General features: G+C 37.6%; 1 protein-coding gene across 2 annotated transcripts in view; it reads right to left on the bottom strand.

The window, feature by feature from the left end:
* Positions 1-5,563, bottom strand: part of ZNHIT6 (zinc finger HIT-type containing 6) — a 54,898-nt gene extending 49,335 nt beyond the window's left edge. Inside the window, exons 1-5 of one of the 2 annotated variants that reach the window (XM_030825125.1) lie at positions 5,094-5,552; positions 4,741-4,904; positions 3,555-3,620; positions 3,362-3,468; positions 3,191-3,276 (exon numbers count right to left, since the gene is read on the bottom strand). In XM_030825125.1, coding sequence (XP_030680985.1) covers positions 3,191-3,276; positions 3,362-3,468; positions 3,555-3,620; positions 4,741-4,904; positions 5,094-5,390 — 720 coding nt within the window. In that variant the 5' untranslated portion in view covers positions 5,391-5,552. Of the gene's footprint in view, positions 1-3,190; positions 3,277-3,361; positions 3,469-3,554; positions 3,621-4,740 lie in introns of both variants that reach the window. The other variant, XM_003260008.3, reaches the window with a different exon arrangement.
* Between the last annotated feature and the right edge of the window lie 14,417 nt (positions 5,564-19,980).

The raw sequence follows: 19,980 nt of genomic DNA, 5'->3' as shown, positions 1-19,980 counted from the left end.
TTATTAAGTCAAGGAAGAAGAAAGATCACTCAAAGAAAAGGCAAAATATAAATGCAAGTTTTTTGTTAAGTGAATAGGGATCTAGAATTTGCGACGTAAACAGTCAGAATCAAGTCATAAGCCAAGGGAAAGGATGGATCAGCTATCACTGGCTAAGTAGGAAACTGTTTTAAGAAATTACAAGTAATTTTATAATTTAGAGGACTTTGGTTTCAGTAATGGTAGTGATAATTATAAATAATTATAATAGCAGTGACCAACCCTCCTAATATACCTTCAGGATAAGGGTGAACCAGAAACAATCTCTACTTTCAGAGCAAGCTAGGAAACTTGTATGGTTACACTGAAACAGAGGAAAAAAGAAAAAAAATCCATTAGCAGTTATGGCTATGGGCCATCCCTTGCTTAGATTTGCAATTATTTTGCCTTGAAAACAGCACTGAATAGCCATACTCTAGAAAAAAGGAAGTGGGAGGACTTAATCAGATAACAAGTTTCAGTAAAAAACGACAGTAATTCAGAGAGCATAGTATTGGTGCAGGATATACCAGTAGGCCAACAGAATGGAAAAGACAAGGCCACAAAATGACCCAAGCATATAGGGATGCTGATTTATGACAAAGGTGGTCCTACAGAGCAGTAGGGAAAGGATGAACTTTCCAATAAATGGTGCTGGGAAAAGTGGATTATCCATATGAAAAATTAAATGGGAACTCCTCTGTACATGATACCAAAAATCAATTCCAGTTAAAGACATAAGTGTAAAACACAACAGTATAAAGCTTTTAGGCAATTAACTATAAAAGAATAACTTCCTAATTTCAAGGTAGAGATGGATTTCTTTATAAACATATAAACCTACTAACTATAAAGGAAACAAATGATAAATTTGACTACATTAAAACTAAGAACATCCATTCACCACAAGACACTATAAAACGAAAAGACAAGACAGAGACTAGAAGAAGGTATTTATAACATACAACCAACTTGCACTAGCATCCAAGAAATACCAAGAATTCTCACAAACCAGTAAGAAAAATAAAGCTGACCAATGAAAAGATGAGCAAAAGACTTGAACAGGCACTGCATAAAAGAGGAAATCCAAATGGCCGATAAAGTATTTGAAAGGTGGTTCAATCTCATCAGGAATTAAAGAACTGCACATTTAAAACCACAATAAAATTACACAGCCAACAGAATGACAAAAATTTTTAAAGTCTTACCAAACTAAGTATTGGCGAGAATATGACAATAGGTACATTCATACACTATTGGTGAGAGTGTAGACTAGTAAAATCACTTTGGAAAATGTTTTGGTAACATCTAGGCAAATGGAAGATATGCATACCACACAACAAAGCAATTCTATTCCCAGGTATAAACCCTAGAAACACATGTTCACACACATACTATAATTCATAGATAAAAGTAGTGCCATTGTTTCTAAACTGTTTTTTATTCTTACAGAAAATCCAAAATCCATAAAAAAACAAAATGCATAAACAAATTGTGGTATAGTCCTAAGATAGAAAAAAATATTAAGAAATGAGAAAAGACCAGAGAAGGGCATAAAAGGGTGGCATGGAAATTCTGGGAAGCCAGTAATGTTCTAATTCTAGACTGGGGTGGTAGTTACATGAATATTCATTTTATAATTATTCATTATACTGTGTATTTCCATTTTGTGATTTTTAGAAAATATACATGCTATATTTCACAATTTAAAAAAATTGTAAAGTAATTTAAGTAGAATTTTAATTATGCCTAATTAAGTTTGAGGAAAAATAAGAGTTGCTATATGAATAATTTTCTTTCAGATATGTGTAATGTAATTATGTCTGTACCAATAATACCAATAAAATAAGGTGTTTAAAAGGTATTAAAATTCTGCAACTCCAATACTAAAATGAACACAATTCCAGGATACGATTTAATCACAACATAAACGAATTTCTACAACACCAGTTGACAAATATTCCAAATACGTAAGCTTTAATTTTGCATAGTATTTAAGGGATTAAAAAAGGAATGCAAGAGTATGAAAATTAAGTGTATTAGAATAGCAGGTCTTGTCAGCTCTTCCTTCAAAATCAGAATCTAATCCCTTCCCAATAATTCCAACAGTATACCCAAGCCACTATTATCTCACAAGGACCATGGGAAGAGCTGCATAATCGGTCTCCCTGCTTCCAATCTTCCATTCTTGCCCCCCTAAAGTCCACAAAGCAGCAAGAGTGGTTTTTCAAAAGGCAAATTTATGTTCAAAACCCTTCCATGGTTTCCATTTGCACTTAGAATTAGAAACCCTCACCAGTTTCTTTTCTTTTTTCTTTTGAGATAGAGTCTCACTCTGTTGTCCAGGCTGGAGTGTAGTGGCCCAATCATGGCTCACTGCAGCCTTAACCTTCCTGGGCTCAGGTGATCATCCCGCCTCAGCTTCTCAAGTTGCTGGGACTACAGGGGCACGCCACCACGCCTGGCTAATTTTTGTATTTTTTTATAGAGACGGGTTTTCACCATGTTGCCCAGGCTGGTCTTGAACTCCTGAGCTCAAGTAATGCTCTGGCCTCAGCCTCCCGAAGTGTTTGGATTACAGGCATGAGCCACTGCACCCAACTCCTCACCAGTTTCTCTAACTTCATTTTCAATACTCTCCTCCTCACTCACTATGCTTCAGTTACCTTGCCAATCTTTTAATTCCTCAAACCAGACATCCTTGTTTCTGACTCAGGTCTTTCCTTTTACTTTTGTCCCTACCTGGAATAATCTGCCTCCAAATGTTCACATGACAGCCTCTTTCTCAGCACTCAGATCACTGCTTACATATCATCTCTTAGAGAAGCTTCTCCTGACCACTGTATCGAAAACAGTACCCTGACAATCTCTCCCCAACAAAGACCATTTTCATTCTCTCTTTAATCTCTTGAGCCTTCTTTATTTTCTATATGAACTTAACTCTATCTGAAGTTACCTTTGTTCCTCTACTCATCTCCTATATTTCCCACTAAATACAACTCTACGAGGGGATGGACTTTGTTTGGGTCACAGCCATATCCTTAAGTAATCAGAATAGCTCTATTATCATGGTAGCCACTTAATATATTTGGTAAGTTAAAAAAAAAAAAAAAAAGAATCTAATTGATTTGAAGGACTTCTAACTGGAAGAAATTAAGGAAAAAAATCTTACATGTTTATTGCTTATTGGTCTTTTCAAAAAAGCATCTCTAGAAATATGGTCCGCTGTTCTTGCCACATCTTCCAAAAATCGATAATCTAAAAATTTCAAAACAGAAGAATAAACAAATGACATATACCAATGGCCAGGAAGCCTCAATTTGCTATGCATAAAGTGGCTTACCACTTAGGAGATTCATTTCAGTAAACTGTTGTATTGAAACGTATGCAGTTTTATCTCGAACTCCATTACATGTCAGTTCTGCTTTGTGTTTCTTTACACAGGGCAAACTGAAAAGACAAAGGGGAAGTACTTTTATATTTTAGGGTAAGAAAGGTACAGATACAGGTTAAAAGGTAGGAAGTTACATGTATACCTGCAGGAATATCGCATACAACGTGGACATCTGTACTTTGCTTCTTCTGTACCACAAGTTTCACACCTACAAAAGCCCACATGTAACATTAAATTATCAAATATTAATTTTATTTATTTATAAACTTAGAATGTCCCAATCAATTTATAAACTCAGTGACAAGTAACTCTGATAAAATATTTGATAGTTGTTGAACATCATTTGAAAATTCTTCTCTATGAAACCTTCCCCAAACAACTACATTTCCAATGTTGTTAGTGATATGTAACTCAGGAAAATGTATTAAAATTTTTAAAACCCATCTCGCTTTTGACTTCTTTTTCTACTATAATCAGGGAATGAGATTATTCACTCATATTTTAACTTGTGATTCCCAGAAATGTGGTAATGATTGTATGTGTGTGTATCCAGAAGTCCAATTCATGAGCTATGTTTAGGTATTTTTAAAGCACACACCAGAAAAAGAATATAAGGCCAAGTGAAATTTAGAAAGTAGTAGTATCATCTTTTCCTGAACTCCACACCTAAGCTAGAACGAGCATCGAAATAATCTAGAAATGCCATGTAACCCATCATTTGTCCTCAACTGCTCTTCTATGCTCCTGGGATACTGACAACCAAACTACAGTTACTTCTATTTCGCCCACTGTGTTCTAGACGGGAATATTCCCAAGAATCTGACTACTCTTATTTCCTTTGTCACATAATCCACACAGTAAGGAAATTAAATCAAAAGCAATAAATATTCACAGCACCCATGAAGAAGCTTGATAATTGAGGTCAAGTGTATTTTTGCCTAATTTTAACTTAATCTACTTTGTCTTTGTTGGTTTTATTAGACTTTCTCATTTCTATTCTCTCAAACGAATACCAAGTAAAGAGCATATTAAGTCAAGCCAGATCCAGTTCCAACTGATCTTTTGGTCCCCAGAATTTTCACTTTCCTAACTTGACCATTACCCATTGGACACTACCAATTTCATATATTTTCACTGAATTTGTTGTGTTGTCATCTACAACACCCTCCACTTCCCAACCCACCCCCACGAACGCCGTCTGACTCCAGAAACCCAAACTTGTGCTCATTTTTCATTATTCCACCTTCTCCTGATAGTGTGGTTTCCTTCACTCTAGACATGAGGACTCCACAGCTTTATTCCCCTAAATGGAATTCCCCATGCCCTACCTTGACATGGCCAGTTTCCGCTTGCAGCCCACCGGGTGATTTATCGGAGGCTCTTCTTTCACCTTTGTATCATCCACGATTTCTTTCTTCAGGAAATCCTTCTCTTCTTTTACACCCTCTCCATGCATCACTTCCTCTTTTATGCATTGACCAACAAACTTCTCCTGTTTTATCTCCAAGTTATCCTTCTCTTCCTTCACTTCTGACCAGTCCATTACCTCGTCCTTTACCTTCTCTTCCTTTACCTCTGGGTCACCCACCTTCGCTTCTTTTACCACTAAACTACTATCTGTCTCCTGCTTCACCTCCAATACGCCTGCGTTCTCATCCTTCACCTCAGGCCTATCCTCCACCTCCTGTTTTACCCACCGGCCAGACAACCTGCCTTCTGCACCTGGCCAGTCTATAATTTCCTGCTTCACTACCGTTAAGTCCATCGGTATTTCCTCTGGCCTTTGTCCGCTTCCTTCCTCTCCATCTATCTCCTTCATCCCTGTCAGCCCTTTCCCCTCCTCTCCGCCGCCGAACTCCTTCGCCCCTGCTAAGTCCCTTACTCCCTCCCTGCCAGGCTCTGGACTTGGCCGCACCCCCTCAGCTACGCTGTGGAGACCTCCCCCAGACTTCCCTTCATTTTCAGCAGCGAACTCCATCAACTCACGATCCTTGGCCTCTGCTGCCACTCTATCCTTCAATGTGGCTGCGGCACACCAGTAAGAGGAATTACCGGTCGGAACGCCTACGGCGGCCCACGTGTGGAGCCAAGCAGCCACAAGCCCAGAATAGCCTGCTTGACGCGACTGCTCGAATAGCCGTAAAGCTACGCTTTTGCGCCTCGCCCCTTCACGACTTGTAGAGCTCTTTACGGCTCTGCGGAGGCCCTGCCGGATTCTCTGGGCCAACAAGCGTAACTGCGTGACTTGCCCACTGGGATTCTCGTCTCCCGCCTGGTTTCCACCACCCCCTTCCCTTAGGGAAGCCTCCTGGGCCACACCCTAGGCCACCCTCCACGCCCTACTGGGTGTAAAGAGTGGAGGAGACCCGCAGAGGGAGAGAAGCGAAACCCTTACACTCTGGAAAAGGGAAAACCCACCCTAATCTGTGTTAACCATTAAATCTAATCTTGTATGAAAATAGAGGACACACCTGATGTTAGGCCTTTCCAAGCTTTAGTTTCTTAAAGCTATAAACAAGGGACCATGGTATTATTAATATAAATCTCCCAGTGTCATTGCGAAGATTATATGAGATCATGCATGGGAATCAACTAGCAGTGACGGACACAAACTCGATATATAACTGGGAATCCTGATGGGTTTCAAACCGTCTGGTTTCCACCACCCCCTTCCCTTAGGGAAGCTTCCTGGGCCACACCCTAGGCCACCCTCCACGCCCTACTGGGTGTAAAGAGTGGAGGAGACCCGCAGAGGGAGAGAAGCGAAACCCTTACACTCTGGAAATGGGAAAACCCACCCTAATCTGTGTTAACCATTAAATCCAATCTTGTATGAAAAAGGAGGACACACCTGATGTTACGCCTTTGCAAGCTTTAGTTTCTTGAAGCTATAAACTAGGAACATGATATTATTAATATAAATCTCCCAGTGTCATTGCGAAGATTATATGAGATCATGCATGGGAATCAACTGTCAGTGACAGACACAAACTCAATGTATAACTGGGAATCCTGATGGGTTTCAAGTAGGAAAGAGGGCATTAGTTTTTCTTTCCATTCTTTCTAAGTAACAGCCAGGCTGGCTCTGTCACCCAGGCTGGAGTGCAGTGGTGCGATCTCAGCTCACTGCAACCTCCACCTCCCGGGTTCAAGCAATTCTCCTGCCTCAGTCTCCTGAGTAGCTGGTATTACAGACACCTGCCACAGCACCTGGCTAATTTTTGTATTTTTTAGCAGAGACGGGTTTTCACCACATTGGCCAGGCTGGTCTCAAACTCCTGGCCTCAAGTGATCTGCCTGTCTCAGCCTCCCAAAGTGCTGGGTGGCCTGAGCCACTGTGCCTGAACTCTTATGTTTTTTAATGTGGCTATTAAAATATTTGAAGTTACATATGTAGCTCATACTATATTTCAGTTAGACAGCGTTATAACAGAAGTGTATTAAAATTCGAATTTCAATTAGATGAGATTAACATAGTCAAGAACTAGCATATTAGTTAACTTATTAATAACTCAAGAGTCATTTGTCTTTTCAATTAATTCTCCAAAGTACGTGTGAACATTGTTACAAATGTGTCTGATAATGTCAGTCATGTCCTTAAAAACGTTCAATGCCTAATTTTTCCTTTTAAGATAAAGAACTAAATCTTTATTATAGTCTTGTGAAGATCCCTCACATTCTGGCCTATATCTTCTCTCCAGTTTTATCTCTTAATTACTCGTTCTTCAGATGACAAGTCAAGCACTACTTCCTTAGGGAAGCATTTTTGACCTCTCCTCCTCCCCTGTGCTCAACCTAGATCATGGTTTTGTGTGTGTGTGTGTGTGTGTGTGTGTGTGTGTGTGTTTACAGAACTTATTTCAAGTTATAATTATGTATTTATAGTATCACTTGATTAACATCAGTTTCTCCTCCAGACAGTAAGCTCACAGGGACCCTGCATTTTTTCTCAACAACTCAGAGTACAGTGTCTGATACACGACAATAAAATGTAAAAACATGAAGGACTTGAGCACCTATTATGCATCACACACTGTGCTGTGCTGTGTGATTATACGTATTAAAATCTACCATTTGCCTACAAGGAGCTCACAGTTCAGTGAAGGGAGATAAACATGAAAATAGCAAAAATGAAACACTGAAGCAAGTAATTAGAATATAGAATGTGATCTTAAGTGTACGTAGCATGCATTCCTGTGTGGGGAAAGTTAGGAAAGTTTTTCTGAGGAGCTTGAAGAATGAATGGGAGTTGGCCAGAAGGACAGGGCAGGAGAGCTTTCCAGATGGGAATGAGAAAGTAGAATATGTTCAGGGCACATCAGAGAGTCTTGTGGTTTGAATGTGTACCCCAAAAGTCCATATGTTGGAAACTTAATCCCCAACCCAAGTGAGAGGAGGGGCCTAATAAGAGGTGATTAGTTTAAGAGGGTAGAGCATTCATGAATGGATTAATCTTAGCATGAAAGTGGGTTAGTTATCATGTGACTGAGTTTTTGTAAAACAAATCCAGCCCAGGTTGCCTCTTGTATCATTGCTTTCACCTTCTGGCGTGGGATAACCCTCACTAGACACTTGCACCATGCTCTGGACTTTCCAGCCTCCAGAACTGCGAGAAATAAATTTCTTCTCTTTAAAAATTACTGAGTCTGTGGTATTCTGTTATAGCAACAGAGAACAGACTAGGACAGATACTTAAATATGGTGGGAGAGTGCTGACTTTGATAAGAAAGGAAAGAGAAAATGTTGACAGGTGATCAAAAATCAGGTCACCAAGGCTTTGTAGGCCTTCCAGAGAAGCTTGCAGTTCTTCATCCTGCAGGTGATAAAGAGCCAGATTCATTTCCTGAGCTTGGGTTCTAAGGTTGGGGCACAGAAGTAAGTGGTGAGGGAAGAAACCACAGATTGGTTCTGGGTATGATTATTCTTAACAGGGGATAGTGACTTATACCGTGATTTCGATGGACCTATTATGACCACACAAATAACTGTTTCCAAAGAATTGCCTGGATTGATTACTGGCAAAGCATTATTCGGATCAAACAAATACATCATACATTTAGGTGGTTCACTCATAACTGATGTTCTTCTAGGAGCATCCAATAATTGGGTAATTACTACTACAGAAATTCAGGACCTGATACAGAAGGCATAGTATTTGCTGCAGAGACGTATGTGAAATTTATTTCTAAAAAGATTTTAGAATTTTTTTAAAAAATTTCAATTTATTATTATTATTTCTCTTTAACACAAGGCCTAAAAGGAGCAAGTTTTACCAGCCAGAATAATATTTGGCTATAAAAACCAAGCTAAAGAAATTCCGATTGTTTTAATCTCTCGCTTCCAACTATCAAACCAAAAACTTGCCAATGTCTACTAATTTAAAGATTTCTACAAAGTTGTATTTTCATTGTATGAAGACTTGAAAAAAATACATAGTATTTTTTGGAGTATATTGAATTATGTGAAAAACATTTGGGAACAAAAATTATTTTAATTGTGAATGTTTTACATAGTATCTTGGAATTTGCATTAGTAGTTAAATGAGAACCTCTTTTATACACTGAAAATGCTCAAGTGAAAAAATTAAATGTAATATCAATAAAGTTTAAATAAAGTTTTTATTTCCTAGTAGTTGAGGAAGATCCTTATGCCTTCATGAAGAATGCCCTTTTCATGAAACTGGGTTTCAACTATTTGCTTCAAGAAGTGAAAAACTGGCTGGGTGCTGTGGCTTACGCCTGTAATCCCAGCACTTTGGGGAGGAGAGGTGGGCAGATCACCTGAGCTCAGGAGTTTGAGACCAGCCTGGCCAATGTGGTGAAAACCCGTCTCTGCTAAAAATACAAAAATTAGCCGGGTGCTGCGTCAGGTGTCTGTAATCCCAGCTACTCAGGAGACTGAGGCAGGAGAATTGCTTGAACCCGGGAGGTGGAGGTTGCAGTGAGCTGAGATCGCACCACTGCACTCCAGCCTGGGTGACAGAGCCAGACTCTATCTCAAAAAAAAAAAAAGTGAAACGTTTTCTTGCATTTCAACTGTAAATTTGTTCTGAACTAGATACCTAATAAAATGCAATTATTTTTAATGGATTGTTACTGAGATCATTTTTTGTACTTGTGTGCAGTTCTAAAATTCTACTGCTAGGCACAGCCAAGATGACAGCTTAGATTCCCCATCAGTTGCTCTTCTCCAAAGAGGTATCATTTTTCTAACTTGGCTTTAAACAATGCTAGGACTCTGAATCCAAAGCACACAGATTGCGTAACTGTGTACCCAGGCTTAGGTGACAACAACTTCATCATAGCTCACATAGCCAATTAATATGTAGATAATGAGGAAAAAGTTACACCCAACAGGACATACATTGAAGGCTTAGCTTACACTTATTTTTGAAACTATAAAACCTGCCAGTCTTGCGTAGGAGGGCCAAACTCTTATATTTTGGTCAGGACATGAGACCTGCCAAAGTGCCTCCCGCCAAACACCATGTTTCTACTGCTCAGGTTGTTTCTGTGCCCCTAGAAGCGATCCTCCTCTTTATTACAAAATCATCGAGCATGCAAAAAACTCCTTTTTGCTTCCCATGAAAAGAACTACATTTGTGTTTCATTCAAGGTGAAAAGCAGGGGAAGATCTAGGTTTTGCGAAGCCTGAAACTCATTCAATTTATGCTCTTCTATGTTAAAAAGAACCAAAAATTATTGTACTTTTGTAAACTTTACAAACATAGAGGCCCATGTGAACACATTTTGAAGGCCATTTCGGGATTTAAAGCTTACATTCATTAGCTTCATGGCAACACTGCCTGTATATAAAGAATATTTGATAGAATTTTTAAATTAACTTGTTCTACCTTTTAGCCTTTAGTTTAATGAGCCAAACTGTTTTTTCAATGGGAAAATATGTTTACAGTGTAATTTGTGAATTTAAAGATTTTACTTCTGACTGATGGTTACCTCACTCTATGTATATAAGTGTTGTGATTTGAATATTTGTGCTGTTACTGTGTGAGAATCAATATAATATAAGACATTATGCATGAAAAATGTTGCACTGAGATGATATAGAGCATTTTAGACCTGAGCTCAACAAGCCCCAAGTAGGATAAATATAAGCACAGAAGTATTCATAGATAAATCGCTGAAAGCCAAAGAAAGATAAAAAGATATCTTGAAAGAAGCAAGAGAAAAATGATATATTACAAATGGAGAACAAATAATGACTAAATTATAATAACAAACATTGGAGGCCAGAAGACATTGGACTGATATATCCAAAATACTGAAAAAAAAATGCAGCCAAGAATTCTACGCCTAGAGAAAATATCTTTCAAAAATAAAGGTGAGGGCTGGGTGTGGTGGCTCACACCTATAATCCCAGCACTTAGGGATGCCGAGGAGGGAGGATTGCTTTCAGCTCAGGAGCTTGAGACCAGCCTGGGCAACGTTGTGAAATCCCATCTCTACAAAAAATAGCCAGGCATTGGTAGCTTGTGCCTGTAGTCGCAGCTACTCGGGAGGCTGAGGCTGGAGAATCACTTGAACTCTGGAAACGGAGGCTGCAGTGAGCCGAGATGTGACACTGCAGTCCAGCCTGGGTGACAGAGTGAGACCTTATAAAAAAAAAAAAAAGAAAAAAAAAAGAAAAAAAAAAAGAAAAGTGAAATAAAGACAAAAACAGAGAAAATTCATCATCAACTGACCTACATTATAAGAAATGATAAGGGAAATTCTTCAGATGAAGGGGAATGACACCAGATGGTAACTTGGGCCTACAGAAAAAATATATTCATATATTTTAAATTTCCTTCTCATAATTCAAAAATATATAAATGTTTAAAGCAAAGACTATAACCTCATATTGTTGGATTCATAACATATATGGATGTACTATATATGACAACAATAGCCCAAGGATGAAGGGATTAAGTAGAAGCATACTATTCCAAGTATACAAGGTTCAAGTATGCTATTTTTTTGAAGTAATGCAGTATGAGCTCTAAATAGATTGTACTAAATTAGAACCTACAGCAACCACTAAAAAATGGAATAAATAGCAGGAATTATTCTCCCTTTTTATAGATAAGGAGTTATGATGGAACTGCTCATACCAGAGCAAACATGCTGCTAAGAACAATGATAAAATCTGAATAAATATAAAAAATAAATGTTTGACAGCATCAATGATCATCCAAAGCAGCCAGGGCTAGAGGATTAGTAATGAAGAAGGAAGTACACTGAGGTAAACTGGACCTTCTCCAGCACTTTTTCCCTGGGAGAAATTTTTGCTGGACATAAAAACAGTGTCCAAGAGCTTTTGGAAGTTTTCAAGACCAGTGAGGTGGGGAAGCGGAGAAAAGGTGAAAATGAAACTCGGTGTTCAGGGGCAACAAGGGAGGACAAGATCTTTGTTACCACCCAAGGCATTCAGTTGAGACACCTGAAGGGCTACCCCATAAAACTAGAAATAGGGCAGCTCTCTGAAGGCCTAAAGTCCAGTCTTGAACTATCTCAATCACTGATTGCATCCAAGTGCCTGCCAAAAGGAAATTAAATCCTCTTGGGAAGGAGTTATTGTCATTCAGAGTTTCTGCAATTTTTTGTACATATCTTACACTTAACAAAAAAATTATTAAATACACCAGAAGACAAAATGAAGTGACTGGAAACTAAAAGGAAAAAATAGACAATATAAGTAGATCTTTAGGACATGCAGATGTTGGAATAATCAAATATGGACAGGGGTCAATTGTGATCATTATGCTCAATAAGTGATAAATAGGATGGAAGATTTCCATAAAAGATGACATGAAAACATTACAATTGAAAAAATTACAATTTCTGACCATGCCTGCTGGCTCATGCCTCTAATCCCAGCACTTTGGGAGGCCGAGGAGGATGGATCACCTGAGGTCCGGGGTTTGAGACCTGCCTGGTCAACATGGCGAAACCCCGTCTCTACTAAAAAATACAAAAATTAGCCAGGTGTGGTGGCACAAGCCTGTAACCCCAGCTACTTGGGAGGCTGAGGCTGGAGAATCACTTGAATCTGGGAGGCAGAAGTAGCAGTGAGCTGAGATTGTGCCACTGCACTCCAGCCTGGGTGACAGAGCAAGACTCTGTCTCCAAAAAAAAAAAAAAAAAAATTACCATTTCTAATATTAAGAACTCAAAGGTGAGTTTAACAGCACATTAGATATAGCAAAAATAGGGTCAGTGAACTGAAAGTTAATTCAGTAAAAAAAAAAAAAACATAAACTGAAGCATAAAGAGAAAAATAATGAAAAGTATACAGACGAGCATAAGAGATATATGAGACAAAGTAAATATATTTCAAATATGAGTGTGTAAAGTCCTAGAAGCAAAGAATAATTGAGTCAATAGCAGTAATATTTGATGAAACCCTCAGCAAAAATTGTCCAAAGCTTTCAAGAGAGATCAAGTCACATGTTAAACAAGCATGTTGAATCCCAAGCAAATAATTACATAGAAATCTACCCTAAGTACATCATAGTAAAACTATCCAAAACCAAGGACCAAAAACAAAAACAAAAAACAAATACAACAACAACAACAAAAAACACTTAAAAGCAAAGAAAAAGACACAATCTCTTCAAATGAGAAAAAAAACTTTGGACAGGCATGGTGGCTCATGCCTGTAATCCCAGCACTTTAGGAAGCTGAGCTGGGCAGATCACCTAAGGTCAGGAGCTCGATACCAGCCTGGCCAATATGGTAAAATCCTGTCTCTACTAAAATTACAAAAATTAGCCACGTGTGGTGGTGGCCACCTGTAATCCCAGCTACTTGGGAGGCTGAGGCAGGAGAATCGCTTGAACCCAGGAGGCAGAGGTTGCAGTGAGCTGAGATTGCACCACTGCACTCCAGTCTGGATGACAGAGTGAGATTGTCTCAAAAATTAAATAAATAAATAAATAAATAAATAAATAAATAAATAAAAACTTCATGCTGATATTTAAACAGAAATTATGGAAGCTAGAGAACAATAGAATAATATCTTTAAAAGAAAACAAATGATAATCTGCAATTCTATACCCAGTAAAAATATCCCATAGACAAAGGAAATAATTTTCAGACAAAAAAATGAAGGTAATTTTTTACCAGCAGATTCACATGAAAAGAAGTACTTAAGGAGGTTCTCTAGCAGAAGGCAAATTATCCCAGGTGAAAGCATGGTAATGAACGAAAGAAAAGCATAGATTTTTTGAGTAAGACCTCAAAAGCAAAGGTAACAAAGCAAAAGTACACAGATAGGATTACATCAAACCTAAAAGCTTCTGTGCAGCAAAGAAAACAATAAACAAAAAGTGAAGAGGCAACTCACAGAATGGGAGAAAATATTTGAAAATTATCCATCCAAGAAGGGACTAATAACCAGAATATTTAGGGGATTCAAACAACTCAATAGTAAAAACAAACAAAAACAAATAACACAATTTAAAAATACACAGATGGGATTACATCAAGCCTAAAAGTTTCTGTGCAGCAAAGGAAACAATCAACAAAAAGTGAAGAGAGACATCCCACAGAATGAGAGAAAGTATTTGAAAATGATCAATCCAACCAGGACTAATAACCAGAATATTTAAGGCACTCGAACAACTCAATAGCAAAGAAACCAATGATCTTATTAAAAAAATCAGCACAAGACCTGAATAGATATTTCTCTAAAGATACACAAATGACCAACAGGTATATGAAAAAATTCTCAACATCACTAATCATCAGGGAAATGCAAATCAAAAGTACAATGAGACATCATCTTATCCCATTTAGAATGGTTATTATAAAAAAGACATAAATGTTGGCAAGGAGATGAGGAGAAAGGGGAATGCTCATACATTGTTGGTGGGAATGTAAAGTAGGACAGCCATTATGGAAAACAGTATAGAAGTTCCTCAAACAACTAAAAATAGTAGTTTCCAACACAAAGGAAAAATAAATGTTTGAGGTGATGGATGTTCTTATTACCTTAATTTGATCATTACGCATTGTATACATGTATCAAAATGTTATATGTATCCCCCAAATAATACATGTATCCCCAAAATATGTACAACTGTTATATATAAACAAAAATGTTTTAAAAAACAACAAAAAAGAAAGCATAGAAAAGGATAAATAGGCAGAAAAAACTAAATGAACCGTCAGTTTAAAATATTTAGGGTTTTAAATATACGTATAATAAAAATACAGAGAGTAATGCCACAAAATGTCAGGAAGTGATAAATGGAATTAAAGTGTAGTAATATTATTGTATTATCTGAAAAGTGGAAAAGCACTGTTTATTTATTTATTTATTTTTGAGACAGAGTCTCACTCTGTCACCTGGGCTACAGTGCAGTGGCATGATCTGGGCTTGCATTGTCTGAAAAGTGGAAAAATACTAATTTTTTTTTTTGAGATGGCATATCACTCCATCACCCCGTCTGGAGTGCAGTGGTGTGATCCTGGCTCACTGTAACCTCCACCTCCTGGGTTCAAGCAATTCTCCTTCCTCAGCCTCCCAAGTAGCTGGGATTACAGGCATGTACCACCACACCTGGCTAATTTTTTTTTGTTTTTTGCATTTTTAGTAGAGACAGGGTTTCACCACGTTGGCCAGGCTAGTCTTGAACTCCTGAACTCAAAGGATCCACCTGCCTCAACCTCCCAAAGTGCTGGGATTACAGGCTTGAGCCACCACGAAAAGTACTAATTTATATAGCCTCTACAAAGTCAAGGATATGAAGGTGACCACTGTAGTCTCTAGGGTAGCCACTAAAAGAAAATAAAAATATGGCTAGTGGCTAAAAGAGGAAATACAGAATAAAAATATTTTACCACTCAAAAGGAGGGCAAGAAAGGAGGACAGAGGAAACAAATTAGAGATGAGATAAATACACAATAGTAAGAGGACAGGTTTAAATGTAAATTTAACAGTAATTACATTAAACGTAAACAGACCAAATACTCTAATTAAGTCTAAAGTTGCCAATGTGGATTAAAAATAAAAATACAACTACATGCTGCTTACAAGAAACACAATAAAGGAATGGATGCAAAAATGTTAAAAAAAAAGGATGGACAAATATATGCCATGCAGACACTAACCAAAAGAAAGCTCATATAATTATACTAACAATAGAAAAAGTAAACATTAAGTTAGTAAGCAGAAAACGGATATTTCATAATGAATGAGTAATCATTCTAACAGGATGACATACCAATGGTGGGCTAAAGCCAAATTGGACTAGCTTGTTAGACCCAACGTGTTATCTCTTCCTATCTTCATGTTCTGTAATCTATTTGTAGCTTGAAATCAGCCATTGTACAAGTATTTACACCACAGAAATGGGCAAATGCTAACAAATTAGGGATTGTCTCTTTCTTTCCTCTTAGTGAGCTGGGTGTTAAACATTGGCCAGAACACTACAGGATACACCAACTGTGAATTTGAATGCAACTAATTACACGTATAAACAAGAAAAAGTGAGAAACAAAAGGAGAAACAGGCAAACCCACAGTCATGGTTGGAGATTTTAACACCCTTCTCTCATGTAATTGATAGGACAAGCAGACCAAAAAAAAACTTGCCAATATAGATAAAACTCACAAAACTCTATATACCTACCTACTGTCTCTCTCTCTCTATTCCAATACAGATAATAACAGAGAATTAGTGACTTATCCAAGTACTGCAAACCAATAAATGGGAGAGTTGAAACTTGATTCATGTTTTCTGTCTCTAAGCCCAATATTCCTTTTGCTATGGTTTCATATTACAGAAAATGTCCACGATATTTACTTTGTAATAACCACTATAATTTTTTTTTTTTTTTTTTTGAGATGGAGTTTCACTCTTTTTGTCCAGGCTAGAGTGCAATGGTGTAATCTCGGCTCACTGCAACCTCCGCCTCCCAGGTTCAAGCGATTCTTCTGCCTCAGCCTCCTGAGTAGCTGGGATTACAGGCATGTGCCACCATGCCTGGCTAATTTTTTGTATTTTTAGTAGAGATGGGGTTTCTCCATGTTGGTCAGGCTGGTCTCGAACCCCCGATCTCAGGTGATCCACCTGCCTCGGCCTCCCAAAGTGCTGGAATTACAGGCGTGAGCCACTGTGCCCAGCCAAACCACTGTAACTTTTACATTAATACATAAAAATGGGGAGAAAAGCAAAACACCTTTCTTAATTGTATACATTATCTGTTGCACTTGATTTTTAGAAAGTCTTTATATTTAATAATTAATTATTATAATATATAAAAAAATCTATATACAACAAAATATGGGGATAGCATGGCTTTAAAGCAGATGAATAATTTTACTAAGGGATTTAGCACAAACTGGTGATAATAATCATAGAACTATTAAATCTTTAATGATGATGATGATGATGATGGCAATAAATAGCAGCGACTGTTTATGGTGATTACTTTGTGCCAGACACTGTTTTAAGCATTTCTCCATTTTTGAATCCACTCAACAACCAAATGAGATAGGTATTTTTATTATCACTATTTTACAGCAAAGAAACTGAGACAATGAACCTACAACGATACACCCCAAATCACACAGTGAATCCTCAGAGCACTCCTAACTACTATACTGCCTAACTGCCTGTGATTAAGTTGATTGAAATTTGCTTTAAATTTGATATTTCAGGAACACACTTAAAACATAAAGCAAGGCATTTCTGTCCTCTATATGTTTCTTAAATGATCTCTAGAAAAATCATGTAAGTGCAAACTAAGTTATTATTACTTTTTGGAACAGAATGTATAGCATGTAGACTGAAACTAGATTATAGGATATGGTTTCTTTAGTTTACACGCAAACTTTGTGCTCCTTTTAAAAACATTTTTATCTTTTTCAAATGAAAAAACAGACATCTTTGCCAAGGCCCTATTTTTAAAAATTGGGGTAGAATATGCATAACATAAAATTGACTGTTTTAATCATTTTAACGTGTATTATCCAGTAGCAATAAGTACATTAACATTGTTATGCAACAATCATCACTATCTATCTCCAAAACATTGTCATTCCAAACAGAAACTCTGCACTTATTAAAAAAAGGATAGTTCCCACCTCATTCCCACCTCCTCTGGCCTCTGGTAACCTCTATTCTACTTTTTGTCTGTATGTATTTGTCTATTCTTGGTACCTCATATAAGTGGAATCATACACTATTTGTCCTTTTGTGTCTGCCTTATTTCACTTAATATAATATTTTCAAGGTTCATCCATGTTGTAACATATAACAGAATTTCATTCCTTTCGAAGGCCGAATAACATTCTATTGTATGTATATACCACATTTTGTTTATCTATTCATCTGTTTATCAACATTTTGGTTGTTTATCCCTTTTGGCTACTGTAATAATGCTTCCCATAAACATTGATATACAAATATTTATTTGAATCCCTGCTTTCAATTTTTTTTGGTATATACCTAGATGTAGGAGAAGTGCTGGATGATATGGTAATTCTACATTTAGCTTCATATATATATAAAGCTATATATACATATACATAGATATATACATACACATAGATACACACACACACAACTTTTTAAAAAGTTATTTACTTTTTTAAGTAACCACAAAACTATTCTGTGCAATGGTTGTACCATTTTACATTCCCACCAGCTATGCATAAGGCTTTCAATTTTCCACATCTTTGAGAACACTTGTTATTTTCCTTTTATTTTTAAAATAGCCATCCTAATGGGTGTAAAGTTCTGGGGTGTTTTCCAAAACTAACAACCAGTTCTCCAATTCTTCAGACACCAATTTGGATGTCCAACAATTCAAGTCAATTCTGACACTGCCTGAAATTAGCATCACATTCCACAGATAAATGGGTTCAGCACCCACTTCAGATGCCAATTGCGAGTCCCAGGCCATCCGTAATTCTGACCAACCAACTACAAATGGTAGGTTCCCATGACGCCCCTCCTCATGTTCAATAGTTTGCTAGAATGGCTTACAGAACTCAGGGAAACACTTTACTTATGTTTACTAGTTTATTATAATTTAGGAACAGCCCGCTGGAAGAGATGCACAGGGCAGAGTATGCGGAGTGTAGTGCAGAGCTTCCATGTCCTACTGGGTGTATCACCTTCCCAGCAAGTTAATGTGTTCACCAAACAGAAAACTCTCTAAATCTCACTGTTCAAGAGTTTTTACAGAGCTCCATCTCCAGGGCCTGCCCTCCCCTCTTTCCAGGGGTCAGTAGGTGGGACTGAAAGTCTCAACCCTCTAATTACTTGGTCTTTCTGGGGACCAGCTCCATCCTGAGGCTCTTTAGGGTCCCCACTCTAAAAAACCTTATGAACATAAACTCAGGTGTGACTGAAAAGCATTCATTATAAATAACAAGAGACACCTTTCACTTAGAAAATTCCAAGAGTCTTAGGAGCCCTGTGCCAGGAACCAGAGATAAAGACCAATATATTTTTGCATCATACCACAGAATTGGTACCTCCTGGTGGTTTTGATTTGCATTTACCCAACGACTATTGATTTGGGGCATTTTCTCTTCTCTTTACTTTTTTTTTTTTTTTCGAGACAGGGTCTCACTCTGTCACCCAGGCTAGAATGCAGTGGTGTGATCATGGCTCACCACAACTTCAACTTCTTGGGCTCAAGTGATGCTCCTGCTTCAGCCTCCTAAATAGCCAGGACTGCACATGTGTGCCACCATGCCTGGCTAATTTTTAGAAAATTTTTGTAGTGATCGTGTCTCACTATGTTTCCCAGGCTAGTCTTGAACTCCTGGACTCAAGCAATCCTCCCACCTCAGCCTCCCAAAGTGTTGGGATTACAGGCATGAACCACTGTGCCCAGCCAGCATCTTTTTATTCATTGGTCATTTCTATATCTTTGGCGAAATGTTTATTCAAGTCCTTTGCCCATTCTTTAAACTGGGTTGCTAGTTCTTCTAGTGTTGAGTCACCGGAGTTCTTTATATATTCTGGATACTAATCCCTTATCAGATATATGATTTGCAAATATTTTATCATATTCCTTGGGCTGCTTCTTCATTTTCTTGATAGTGTTCTTTGATGCACAGAGAATTTTTAATATTGAGAGAGTCCAATTTGTCTATTTTTTTCTCTTGTTGACTGTGCTTTCGTTGTCATTCCAAGAAATCATTGCCAAATCCAGTGTCATGAAGGATTTTCTGTGTTCTTCTAAAAGTTTTATAGTTTTAGCTCTTTTGTTTAGATATTTGCTCCCATTTTGAATTACTTTTTGTATGTAATATAAGGTAAGTGTTCAACATCATTCTTTTGCATGTGGATATCCAGTTTTCCCAGAACCATTTGTTGAAAAGACTGTCCTTTCTCCATTGAATGGCATTGGCACACTTGTTGAAAGTCATTTGATCATATATGTAAGAGTTTATTTTTGTCATGGAAACAGGTCCTGTAATCCTTTTGCAGGTATATAAAAGATACTGCTTAACAATATAAATATACAGAAAGCCTATGCCAGAGGGGCTATCATAAATAATAAAAGCATATTGTAACAAAAGAGGAAAAACAAATACCACCCAAAA

This window comes from Nomascus leucogenys, chromosome 12 (genome assembly GCF_006542625.1).
Source record: "Nomascus leucogenys isolate Asia chromosome 12, Asia_NLE_v1, whole genome shotgun sequence".
NCBI lineage: Eukaryota > Metazoa > Chordata > Mammalia > Primates > Hylobatidae > Nomascus > Nomascus leucogenys.
This window is presented reverse-complemented; position numbering and strand designations above follow the sequence as displayed.